The following is a 13,078-nucleotide window of genomic DNA, read 5'->3' as shown; positions in this document are numbered from 1 at the left end:
CAAAGTGAGTTCCAGGACAGCCAGGGCTAGACAGAGAAACCCTGTCTCAAAAAGCAAAACAAAACAAAACAAAAACAACAACCAAAAAAAAACCCTGTATGCATGATTATATATCCACACAAGATCTTGTGGAGGGAAATTATGTAAGTGAAGGATGTAGCCGACTTGAACAAAAAGTGTGTTTAACATGTCTGCATACGGATACTTTAAAAATGGACAGTGCAGTTTTAACAAAGAAAGCCTTAAGTCTTACTTAGTAGCAAGAATGGATTTGGGGGTTCCACTTTAAACTTGCCAAACAGGATCTGAGGACATAGCCTGGGGATCTGAAGCTTGGAAAGTTCTTCAGGAGGCTCTTCCCGTCCTGAGGTTTGAGAACCCTGACTACAGAAGCACCAAGAATTTAGAATGTTCAGATATCCAGGCTATATACCCTAGATGCACTGCATCAGAACTTCTGGGTGGGGCATCTATACATCAGCATTTTCTAAAAAAAAAAAAAAAAAAGTGTGTATAACCATTTGTGTGCATGTGCACATCTGAACACATGTGCACACACATGTGGAGGTCAGAGATTGATAGCAGGTATCTTCCTTGGTCATGCTCCACCTTATGTTTTGGCAGAAGATCTCTCCCTGAACCTAGAACTCACTCACTTGACTAGGCTAACTGGCCACTGAGCTCCACGGATGTCACTGTTTGCTCCAGGGCTGGAGTAACAGATGCATGCTGCCCCACCTGACAGTTTTATGTGAGTTCTGGGCGTCTGGGCTCAGGCTCTCTTGCTTGCACAGTTATCACACTACTAACTGAGCCATCTCTCCAAGCCCTGCGTTAGCATTCTTAGAGATTGTACTATGCAGAGAGGTTGAGCCACTTGCCCTAAGTGAAGACTTGTGTGCAGAGAGGCCTGTGGGTCTATCTGCCTTTCCCCAGGTGAGCATTTCCTTCTGGAATAACGTGGCAGAATTCAGGCTTTATTCTAAAGAAGACATGACCTTACGTAGGATTTAAGCTCACTCACTGGTTCCCCCCACCCCCAGCACCTTGGTTGGCATCAGCAGGGCTTGGGGGTCATTTTATGCTGTAAGTTCAACCACATGAAATTGAAGGAAATTTATCAATATGGAAGTGAATAAATTTTTCACTAAGCCCTAAAAGTCCCATATGACCAACAATTCCTAGAAAGAATTAAGCTGTGAAATATACAAACAAAGCAAAGCCCTTCATCTGAGCCCTCAGGAGCTGGGGAGATGTGGGCAAGCACATCCAACACATAAAGAGTTTGTCTCACACATTGTGACTAGAAAGGAGGGAACCATTCGGAAAGGCCGGGCAGAAGAAGATGCTGAGAGGTCAGCATCTGAGGTTGTCTTGAGATGTTGCTAGGACTTGGGCAGAGGAAAACTAGGGAAGTATACAGTTGGTGCATAGGGTGTAAGCCAAGTCAGACCTGCCTTCTCTAACCTTCACACAAGGGAGACACCAAAGCTCTTTCCCTTCTGACTTCCTGCTATTGTGTTCATCTTTCAAGTATTTGCCTCTGGTTCACTAGTTTCACCTCCCAGAGCCTCCCCTGATTACATCTAGGAAGAGAGGCTGTCATTAGCATCGCTGCAGGAGCACCTGGTGCCACATTCATCTCTGTTAGCAGACAGCCAGGGCAATGGGGTTAACTGGGAGGGGAATTTTAATGCCTTCTTTACGATTCATCTATCTCCTAATTGAGGATTCGAGGTCGAATGTCACAAGTGACTCCCCAACAAAATCTACCTTTAAGACATGGTTCTTGATTTTATAGTATTATCTATGTCAAATGAATATATTAAAACTTTATCAACCTCATGATTATGGATAATGGCAAAGATACCCCCAGATACCATTTATACTTGCTGATAAGAACAATTTTTCAAAGCCAGAGCAGCCCAGGGTAGCTGATGTTATTCACTGATTGCGCATTTGCACATATACAATTCTGCATACAGAATAGAATGTGCATTATATCACAGACCAGTGCATGGCGATGATGGAGGACATGTCTTTTTCTCTCACACTGCTGCCATGTGATGGATGTGACTTGTAAGGCCCAGGAGAGGGACCAGCCGCCATGGCGAGAAGAGAAGGTCGTATAAATCAAATTGCCATTGATGTGGAGCCTAATTTGGCTTCTATGGTGACACCAGGCCCCTCTACAATGGACATGGGGCATATTTAAACTAAAGAGCTCTCCAGAATCATAGCAAGGAAAAGAAAGTCAGACAATAGGGGAGGGGAAAAAAAACAATGTTCCAAATAGGTCTATACATCCCAGACATTTTTTTATCTATACTATGTTTATGTTAATTTATAGAACATATTACTTCTTCACAGATACTTCCACCCAAAGTCCATTTCTCTGGAATTGATTAATGTTTCTTATGGAACAACAGCAACAAAGTAAGTTTTGCAACAAATTTGTCATAAATTCAAATTGTTCATTAAAGAAATGTCTGTTTTTTTAGAAAGACACATGTTCTTAATATTTCAAAATACAACAAAAGGGCATGGATGGTCACAAAGTCAAATATATGTACTTTACAGAAAATGTGATTTAAAAAGAATCGAGGTGTTCAAAGATTGTTCATAATAAGTTGATGGACTCCTGACAGCAGATAAAAGCGATCCCGCTCCCTGGCTTCAAGAGACTCATGTCCCCTACACGAGTCTAAGCAGACAGTATTTGTGTAATTGGAAAGTGGACAAGGGCATGCATGCCTACCACAGGTAAGGCTTTGTTGCAGGGTAGAGTGCTATTTGGAACAAAGGCACAGACCAACATTTGAAGTGAGTCGTTGCATCTGAGGGGCGGGCTCATTCTCGAGCTGTCTGACCCAGCTTCCACAAATAGAACAACTCCAGCCAGCTCAGAAACATAAACTGAACAGGATCACCCAAGGCGGTGTGGGAGCCTTGGCTCTCTGAATCCAACTGGCTTGATCTCTATGAAGGTGAGAAGGGGCAGATCCTGCTGGGTGGATCCACTCGTCAGATTCCACCCGTAAGGTTCCACCCACCAGGGCGTGGCAGAGTGGAAGATGAAAGGGGAAGCAGGAATCCAATGCCAGGGTACCCACAGACCAACCTTTCAGATAAATGAACTAGGATTTGTGAACACAAGTACCATGGCAGAATCAGAAACTCACACGCATCTTGGCTTGTGGGTGTTTGCTTCTGTCTCTCTTTTGATCCTCCGTTGCTAGTATAAACATTATTATGAGAACCCCACTTCCCTGTGGCTGTCCAAGGAAAAGGAGCTTCGTCCTTGTTTGACCCAGACCTTCGAAAGGAAGTAATATACTAATGCTGGAAGGTCAGTGTGGTTGTGATATCAGTTAACCCAGAGAGAAGTACCTAGTGGGAACCAGAATGCAGGAAGACATGGAATTCTGAGGCAGTGCTCTGATTTTTGCCTTAACAATAGAGTCTCTATTTATGCCAATCTTCTGGCTGCATGAGAGGAGTGCCTGCAGAGTCTACTGGAGCGTCCACACACAGGGTTAGCAGAAGACACTAACTCTGTAGCCCTTCCTTCCACACTTAGGAAAAGAGCACCTAACTGACTGTGGAGCTGAATGAAGACCTCAGAAGTCACAGCTGCACAAGGCTAGCTCCATCATTATCACGCACATCTGCTCCCTCAGTACCCAAGCCCGGTGCTGCTGCTACATGTTCAAGTCAACTAGAATCTATCAGCTAGCTGATGTTGGTAGAAACATAAAGGAAGGCCCAAAAAGCTAAACATTCAGAGATGTGCACTGGATGGATGTGAGGTGAGAAAGCAGGCCAGAAGAGCCAAGGCTGCGTGCAGCACAGGGAGAATTGTATAAACAGGGTGTGTGTGGAGGAAGATGGGGGATGTTTCTAAGTTTGTAAGCGTTCGTTTTCAAGGAACGTGAATGTGCCAGAGGATAAGGGACACATTAATGTCTGACCTTTGAGAAGCTCCACCCAGCAGCTGACTCAGACAGATACAGACATCCATGGCCAAACAGTGGATGGAGCTTGGGGAGTCTTGTGGAAGAATAGGGAGAAGGATTGTAGGCCCCTAAGGAGATAAGAACTCCACAGGAAGATCAACAGAGTCAACTAACCTGGACACTTAGGGGTTCTTAGAGACTGAACCACAAACCAAAGAACATACATGGCTGGACCTAGACCTCTCTGCACATATACAGCAGATGTGCATCTTGGTCTTCATGTGGGTCCCAAACAACTGGATTGGGGGCTACCCCAAAAAGCTGTTGGCTGTTCGTGGGATATGTTCTTCTAGCTGGGCTGACTTGTTTGGCCTGAGTGGGAGAGGATTAGACTAGCCCTGCAGAAACTTGATGTACCAGGGTGGGGAGATACTCAGGGGGAGACCCCACCCACTTAGAGAAGAAGTGGGGCACGGGGAGAAGGATTGTAGGGGAGCAGTGATGTAAAGGGAATAAGTAAATTAATTAATTAACTAACTAATTAATTAATTAAAAGAAAAAAAAAGAAACATCTGAACACAAAGGAAGAAAGAAGCTGCCTTAACAGGGGAGAGGGCTAGGGACATCCAGGAAGCAGAATCAAGAATAAGGGGGCATCACGTAGGAGAGTATAATGGAAACAAAACATCACACTACATCTCAGGCATGGCCAGTCGTCCTGAGTCATCACTTTTGATCTTTCCATCAGCTAGAGCCATGTTTGGCATTTAGTCTATCCTCAAAACTGTACAGAACATCTCAGCTTAAATCAGTCCTGTGTGGATAGTTCTAAGTTGACTATTATTGATCCCAGCTTACAGATAAGAACGCGAAGGCCCAGGAAGGTTAAAAAGCTCGCCCAGTGTGTCAAAGCTACTGAAGAGGCAGGAGGGGAATGACTTCAAAGTACTAGAGCCAGTTGTTAAGGAGCATGTAGAGAAATCTAGAAAAGGGTGTGGCGCTTGAGTGTCGGCCAGGAACTGGGAGAGGAATCGAATAGGAAGAGACCAGGACAATATAAGGGGCTGGGGAGGAGAAAGGGTCTCACGGGGAAATAAGTGAGAAGTGAATGGGTGGAGGCGACTAGGGGGCGGGAGCCAGGCTGGGACAGCAGGTAAACTGATGAGACAGGATGAAACTGACAAGGTCTCTGTGGGGCAGATAGGGAGCTGAGCTAGGCAGCCAAGAGGAAAATGTGGCTTAGGGGTGGCACAAAAAACAAGCTGGGAAAACCAGTGTTCCGACAGGGCGGGGCAGTAAAGTCTGGGTTGAAAGGGTTCTGGAATGTGGCTGAAGAGGGCGTGGTCTGGCCCTGGAGAAGAAGCTGAATGTGAAGCTTTCGGTGTGGGGGTAAAATGGGTGGTCCTCGCGAGGGGATGAGGGTGACCAGCATCACCTGCTGTTCCCGTCTCACCTGTAAGAGCTGCTTACTGTACTCGCCACCTCCTCCCGGATTTGCCTGTTGAGGGCATCTGCCACCGCGCGCCCCTTGCCTCCTTCAGGCCCTGTGCCTTGGGCATGGGCAGCGGGTGTCTGTTCGTGCCCCTCCGAGCGACGCACCATCCAGGCCGGCCCCGCCTTCCTCCTCGTGTCGCGCTCGTCTGCACCAGATGCCTTTCCAGCTGCAGGGCCGCCCTCCTGGGTCTGGGACTGGGCGGGTGGCAGCGGCGTCTCCTCGTGCCCTTCCGTGCGAGTCACCATCCANGCGGGTCCAGCCTTCCTGCGTGTGTCACGCTGATCTGCACCGGACGCCTTTCCAGCTGCAGGACCACCCTCCTGGGTCTGGGATTGGGCTGGGGGCAGAGGCTTCTCTTCGTGCCCTTCGTTGCGAGTCACCATCCATGCTGGCCCTGCCTTCCTACGTGTGTCGCGCTGGTCTACACCAGACGCCTTTCCTGCCGCCGGCACCCCGGCTCCTCCAGCACCCTCCGGGTCCCGGGCATCAGCAGAAAGTTGCATGGGCCCGCGCTCTTGGCTCTGAGGCCGACGCTTGGGCACCCCGAGAACAGGCGGGGAAGGCTGCGAAGTCGCAGGGATTTGCACCGGCTTGGGGATCCAGGGATGGTCCCCGCGCCGGGGCAGCGGCCAGGCGCGGAAGTCCTTCTGGTACTGGGTCTCGCGCTCGAAGGGCGCGTCGGACGGCTGGTACTCGCTGCGCGGCCGGCAGCTTGGCTCGGGCCGCTGCACTTTCCAGGCGCGGTAGTCCTGTCGCATCACCGAGTCCGCGGTGCCTGAGCCGGAAGTGGAGCCGGAGGCCGCGCCCAAGCCCAACCCGCTCCGGCCAGGGGCGGCTGCAGTCTCGCGGTCGCCGCTGGGCCCGGGCGCCGGCCCTGTTGCCCGGGCAACTGCATCCGACTCTCCCTGGGCTGGCTGCGTCTCTATGGCGACAGCACGCGAGGGGGGCGCTAACGCGGGCTGCAGCGGAGCTGGCGGCTGCGGAGGGGCGCCTGGGTGTTCGGTGGCCTCCGAGTACTTGGTGAAAACCAGCGGCACCGCAATGTCCGCCTTGTCCAGCTGGTTCCAGAAGCGGGCGATGCAGCAGGCCCTTGTGATGCACGGCCACGCCATGTTAGCCACAAAGCCTTTTTGTGGTCCTAAATCAAATCTCCAATCTCCCTTTAACCCCAACCCAGACCCGCCAATGTGGTTCCCACCGCTTCCTTCCCTTAGAAGCCCTTTGCCTCGTCCTCCACCCTCAGAGAGCACCCGGGGACAAGGTACCGCTGAGATAAAGTCCGTAAAGTCCCTCGATTGCCGGCTGCAAACGCCTGCTGCAGAGGAGCTGCTGTGAGCAGTGAAGAATAGGAGCGAGGCTCAGCGTCCCAGAGTCCAGGCCTAGGGCGTCTGGGCGCGCCCTCTCTGCGACTGCGGTGTCTAGCAGACCCCAGCAGAGCAAGGAGATGCTTGGCAAAGAGGCTGTGGGCTTAAGCCATGGCGCAGCGAGAGGGCTGGGAAGGATCCGCAAGCAGGCTTTTATCTCCTTTCCGTCTGGTTCAGCCGGCCGCCTAGCGAGGCTTGGCAGCGGTCACCTCCAACCCAGACAGAGCAGAGAGCAAAACGGCCTCCGCCGTATCTATACCCCCGGTGATGCCGCAGCCGCTGCCGCCGTCGTCTTCTGCTGCAGAGAGGCGGCCCCACCCTTTTTTGCGGCTCAGCAAGGGAGGTGGGGTGATCAAGAAAAGATGCTGAGAGTATGCGCGCTGCAGAAAAAAAAAAAAAATCACCTGCTGTCGTCAGGGCGCGCAGCTGAGAGGTTGCCCTCTCCCTGTCCCCTCCTCCCTTCTCTCTGGCAGCTCCTCCCTTCTCTGTTCCCAGGCAACAGCAGAACTGGGTCCTTGATAGGTTCAAGTCCCAAGCTCCTGAGGACTTGCTGTCCTTGAGTTGCCAGCTTCACGTCCTAGAAGCGAGTCTCCTCTCTTTCGTAAAATCGCCCCAACCAATGAATACTAATTTTTTAGGTGTAAGACCGCCCCGCCTCCATGAAATGTCTGTTCCAGACTAGATGCTTTGGCTTCTTTTAAAAATCTTTTTTACTTTTTTGTTTGTTTGTTTGTTTGTTTGTTTGTTTTGGGTTTTTCAAGACAGGATTTCTCTCTGTAGTTTTGGCTGTCCTGGAACTCACTCTGTAGACCAGGCTGGCCTCGAACTCAGAAAAGCCGCCTGCCTCTGCCTCCCAAGTGCTGGGATTAAAGGCATGTGCCACCTTTTAATTATGTGCTTTTGTCTGTGTATGGGTATATGCACATGGGCTCTGGTGCCTGCTGAGGCCAGAGGGTCAGAGGTAGATATCCCTGGTGCTGTGCAGGCAACTATGAGCTCCCACCCCACCCCCATGTGAATGCTGGGACCCGGACTTGGGTCCTCTGGAACACCAATACAAGTTTTTAACCACTCAGCCCCTGAATAGATACTTTTAAAGGGGGAGCTGCAGTTAATTGGTCAGTTATCAGGCTGTACTTACACTCTGTGTTGCTGGTTCTTGACCTAAGCCTATGTGTACAGGGCTTACTGGGTTGTATGAGATTGGGAGAGGCCGACCTGGGAGAGGCCGGCCTAGCCATACTCTGGCTGTTCCTTCTTTAAGCAACTGGGAAGCAGTGAGTCTACTCTCCCAGGATAAAATTGGTTCTTCTCCAGCCCAGATGCTGCACTGAGGGAAAGGGAGAAAAAGGAAGATTCTGGAAAGAGACCTAAGGGAGGAGGTAAGCGGCTGGATGAGAGACAGTTGCCTAGGAAAAGAGAGACCTCCTTGAGGGGATTCTCTGTTGTGTTTCTGCCTTCTTTTCTATTTTGGGGTTGAACAGATTTTGGAATCTAATGAACCTGCTTTGGCTCTGATACTCTCTTGGTGACTTGGGTAGTCTCTGGGCTGCAGTCCCCTGGGTCGGGGGTGGCGGGCAGGGGTAGTAGAGCTAATAAATGCCTCGGTCAGGGTGGTTTCATGAGGAAAGTTAAGCACCCAGAGCAGAAGCCTGGAGTCCATACTCAGGGATTTGGATCCTGGCTTCTGTACTTTTGGTTGTAAGGCACAGACGAATTGTGGCAACCTCTGACCCTTAACTTTGTCTCTGAGCAAGGGTATCTATTCTGAACTTGCAAAGTTATTCTGAAGACTGAAATGACACAATTCATAAGAAATATTAGCTGAAGCTCCTGGCATATCAAAATGGCTTCTTCAGCAGAACCTGTTAATATTCAAAAGCTTATCCAAAAGTCTCACAGGCAGAGCCTCCCAGATAAGCCACTGAGAAGCCTTTTACTTGGAAATCTGCTACTTCACAGGGAAAAGAAAGAGTTCATTTTCTTAAAAGTCCCAATTATTTACTTTTAATTAATTTATTTGTGGCATATATGCACATGTGTACGTCTAAGGGACGATGCTGGGTATTCGGCTCTACCATTCTCTGCCCTTTTTCCCATGAAACAAGGTTTCTCACTGAATCTGAAGCTAGGCTCACTGGCTAGCAAGCCCCTGCAGTTTTCCTGGCTCTTCCCCTCACAGTGCTGAGGTCCCAGGTGCTCACCGGACCACACCCTGATTTATGTTTCACTGTGCAGGACTTGAACTCATGTGCTCACACTTGCATAGCAAGGGAACTGCATTAGGAGGCCATAATTCTGTAAGGGAAGAGTATGTTTTTGTAAGGTGAATATGTCTTCCTGGGGTGGATCCCTCCTCAGTCCCCTCACCTGTCACGCTGGATTAACCCTTAAGGAGGTGACAAGGTCATCTTGTCACCTGAGGTAGATTCCATCCTTTTTGATCCAGTCAGATAGTAAGCAGTGTTTCAGATTAGCTCTGACTTAGTAATAAGCCTCAAGGATCCGTCATATCTTTCCATGGCTTGGTATCTCATTTCTCTTTTCTGTAATATTACTATGTTCCATAGATTATTTATCCAGTCACCTGCTGAATGGCATGCTGGTTGCTTCAACTTGGGGGGAATTATAAACAAAGCTGCTAAAACAGTGTACAGGATTCTGTGCTGACATAAGCTTTGGGCTCTTTTGGGTAATTATCAAGGAGCAGAATTGTGATTATGTGGCCAAAAGAATAGTTAGTTTTGTAACAAAGCAAACTGTCTTCCACCATAGTTGTACCAGTTTTGAATTCTTTCCACCATAGTTGTACCAGTTTTGAGTTCTCAGTAGTAACTAATGAGAGCTCCTGTTTCTCTACCCCTTGCCCGTGTTTGGTGCTGTCTGTGTTTGGGTTACATTTGTTGTTTAATTTGCAAGTCTTTAGCAACATAATACATTGAGCTTTTTTTTTTCTTATTCCAATTTGGCCAGATCCAACTTGTTGGTGAGGGATCTGTTCAAGAGATTGTCCTCCTACCTCTACATACAAGCATGTGATGTCATGCCCAGCTACACTCATACACACTTAGATAGATAGATAGATAGATAGATAGATAGATACATACATACATACATACATACATACATGATAGATAGATAGATAGATAGATAGATAGATAGATAGATAGATACAAAAATCTGATATTTAGTAGTATTTATGTTAGGAGCAAGCCATGGTTTAATAGCCAGCAATGTACAGATATAATTCCACACACAACAGATTAATGTGGAAGATCATGAGTCATCTTAAAAGCATGATCATATTGATATTCAATTCTTAAAATAGCCTGTAAGCCAGGCATGGTGGCGCACGCCTTTAATCCCAGCACTTGGGAGGCAGAGACAGGCGGCTTTTCTGAGTTCAAGGCCAGCCTGGTCTACAGAGTGAGTTCCAGGACAGCCAAGGCTACACAGAGAAACCCTGTCTCGAAAAACAAAAAAAAAACAAAAAAAAAAAAATAGCCTGTAGGTTAGACCTTCCCTATTATATCAAAGGCACTCACTCTGCTTCCTGCTTTATCGTGAAATGCTGGGCTTTTTCCTTATGCATTAGGGGACCATGGGACAAAGTTACAGGCTTCAGTGTTGAAGCTACGTAGTCCTTGGAGGACTCATAGGACTTCTGCTGTGGCTGCCGTGAGATCGGAAGTAGGGACGAAAGAAAGCAAGATAATGGCATCTTTGAATTCTGGGATCAGAATAAAATAATGATAATATTTTAAGATCAAAAATATTTATTTGGAGTCCTAGAATTTCAAAGTAATAAAACAACAGAGTTCCAGAATCATAAAATAAATGAAAATTAGATCAAATATAAGAAGCTAGAAATCACAAACTCACATACATGTGTCTTCTCTCTCTCTCTCTCTCTCTCTATCTCTCTCTCTCTCTCCTTCCCTCTCTGTCTCCCTCCCTCCCTCCCTCCCACTGGTTGTTGCTAGAGGCTATCATAGACTAATGTATGTATCCACCAAACATTTATGTTAAAACCCTAACCAAAGGGGCTATCTTTAGGGAAAACACAGATGAAGTCATGAGGATGCCACCCCACCCCGCTTCAGACACATGCCCTTAAAGAAGAGGAAGAGGCCGGAGTCATATGTTTGCAGCATCTGCATAGCAGGAAATGGGTCCTCACGGACACTACTTGCATCAGAGCTTTGATGTTGTACTTCCCACGCCCTGGAACTGTGGGTAAAGAGCACATGTTGTTTCAGCTCGGTATCTATGGTGTTCTGTCCCAGAACTAAAACAGGCTAAGATACACAGTAAACATGTCTTCTTTTTGTTGAACTAAAATTAAAAATCTCCTTTACACAACATGAGGGCATTGTGAAGACACTTTTAAAACAACTATAAAGTCCTCTGATTTCAAGGTGCTCTGCCATTCATTATCCAGTCCAACTACTACACTAAGCAAGGTCACCTGACACTCTGCAACTCGTTTGTTGGTTACCCAAGGAATGGTCGCCTGATCATTTACCAACTGCTGGCGTCCCTTGCCCAGCACACTCGCTATGATGATGTTTGTCACACAATGATTTCTCAGAATCCATTATTCTTTCTACACTTAGTAGCTGGCCTCTTTGTTATACACTGTCGGATTCATGAATATTTTTACTGTGGTATTAACCCATTTTTTTCACTTTTCATTTTGAGGCTTATGTTGTCCAGATTTTCTAAGTGGGAATCCTTGGTGATAGATCTGAGATGCCCTTAAATAAAATGGCTGGGATAAATTTTAAATTCCATCCTAAACATACTCCCTGCCTACCTTCCTCCAGTGTTGCCAGAATGTGGAAGGAGGCATAAATGCATGCTTGTGTGCATTTCTTAAATATACATGACTCCATAGTAAATATGTATTCAACATTTTCCTCTGAATGATATCAACCCTTAAGAAGCTTTCTCAAGGCCAAGGAGATGGCTACAGGGGTAAAAGTGCTTGCTGGATTGGGATGAAGATTGGAATTTAGGCCCCTAGAACTTACGTAAAAGTTAGGCATAGCTGCATGTGTCTGTTACCCCAACACTGGGGGTGGAGACAGGTGAACTAAAAACAGTTAAGAGTTATGTATTTCATTTTATGAGTGTGAGTGTTTTGCCTGCTTGTATGTACACGTATCATTGGTTCCCCTGGAACTGGAGTTACCAATGGTTGTGAACCATCATGTAGGTATGAGGAACTGAGCCTGGGTTCTCTGCAAGAGCAGCAAGTGCTGCTATCCAGTGAACCATTTCTTCAGCTATAACAAATGGCTCTTTAAGGGACTGCCCCTCCGCCGATGTTCTCATACATTTTATATAGTTACTTTTTTTTTTTTTTTTCTGCCCTGGCTGTCCTGGAACTCACTATGTAAACCAAGTTGGCCACCAACTCAGAAAGATCCTCCAGTCTCTGCCTCCTAAGTGCTGAGATGAAAGACATTTTAAAAAAAGAAGAAGAAGAAAAAAGAAAAGAAAAGGAAAAAGAAGGCATGTATGTGTGTATCTGTGTACATGGATGCAGGAGTATATAGAGGCCAGCAGAGGGCGTCAGATCTCCTGGCTTTACAGGTGCTTGTGAGCTGCCTGACGTGGGGGCTGGGAACTGCTGGAGCCCACTGCAAAGAGAGCCCTCTCTCCAGCCTCTCTCTTAAGTGATTTATTTCAGAATGTCCTGTTTTGCCTGTGATGTGAGGTCATACAGCAGAACCCCACCCTTGCCTCGAGGCCCTGGCCCTGCTCCTGGGTCATTTCCGCTCAAGCTGTGCTCTTTCCTTTCTAGCGGGACTTTAGAGTCAAAGACAGTCATGTGACACGGGTTTTCCAATGAGGAATAAGTAGCAGACCCTTAGGGGTTTCTGAGTAAATATGGGCTTTCTGATTCAAGTGTTTCCCCTCCCTCCCTCTCTTCCTCCCTCCCTTCCTCCCTCCCTCCTCTCTCTCCTCCCCCTCCCTTCCTCTGCCTTATTCATTTGTGAAAACTGGACATGAACTAGAGAGAGATCCCTGTTTGTCTGCATGAGGCAACAAGCTTGTGAGCAGAACCTGCAACTAAGGATTATGGAGGTGCAGACAGAAGGAGCCTGGACCTGCCGCTGGTTGCACTTGCCTTCTGGGAGTCGCTTGCCCTTACTCTCTGCCCTTTTCTCTTCTTCTTCTTCTTCTTCTTCTTCTTCTTCTTCTTCTTCTTCTTCTTCTTCTTCTTCTTCTTCTTCTTCTTCTTCTTCCTCCTCCTC

The 13,078-nt window shown here is 47.6% G+C and overlaps 1 protein-coding gene across 2 annotated transcripts in view; it reads right to left on the bottom strand.

Moving 5' to 3' along the window:
* Map6 (microtubule associated protein 6) overlaps positions 1-7,187 on the bottom strand; it is a 65,867-nt gene extending 58,680 nt beyond the window's left edge. For both annotated transcript variants that reach the window (XM_021168872.2, XM_029479034.1), the window contains exon 1: positions 5,410-7,187. In XM_021168872.2, the coding sequence (XP_021024531.1) occupies positions 5,410-6,563 (1,154 nt within the window). In that variant the 5' untranslated portion in view covers positions 6,564-7,187. The remainder of the gene's footprint in view (positions 1-5,409) is intronic.
* Between the last annotated feature and the right edge of the window lie 5,891 nt (positions 7,188-13,078).

The sequence above is a fragment of the Mus caroli genome, chromosome 7 (assembly GCF_900094665.2).
Source record: "Mus caroli chromosome 7, CAROLI_EIJ_v1.1, whole genome shotgun sequence".
Classification (NCBI taxonomy): domain Eukaryota; kingdom Metazoa; phylum Chordata; class Mammalia; order Rodentia; family Muridae; genus Mus; species Mus caroli.
The sequence above is the reverse complement of the archived record's forward strand: the minus strand, read 5'-3'. Positions and strand labels throughout refer to the sequence as shown.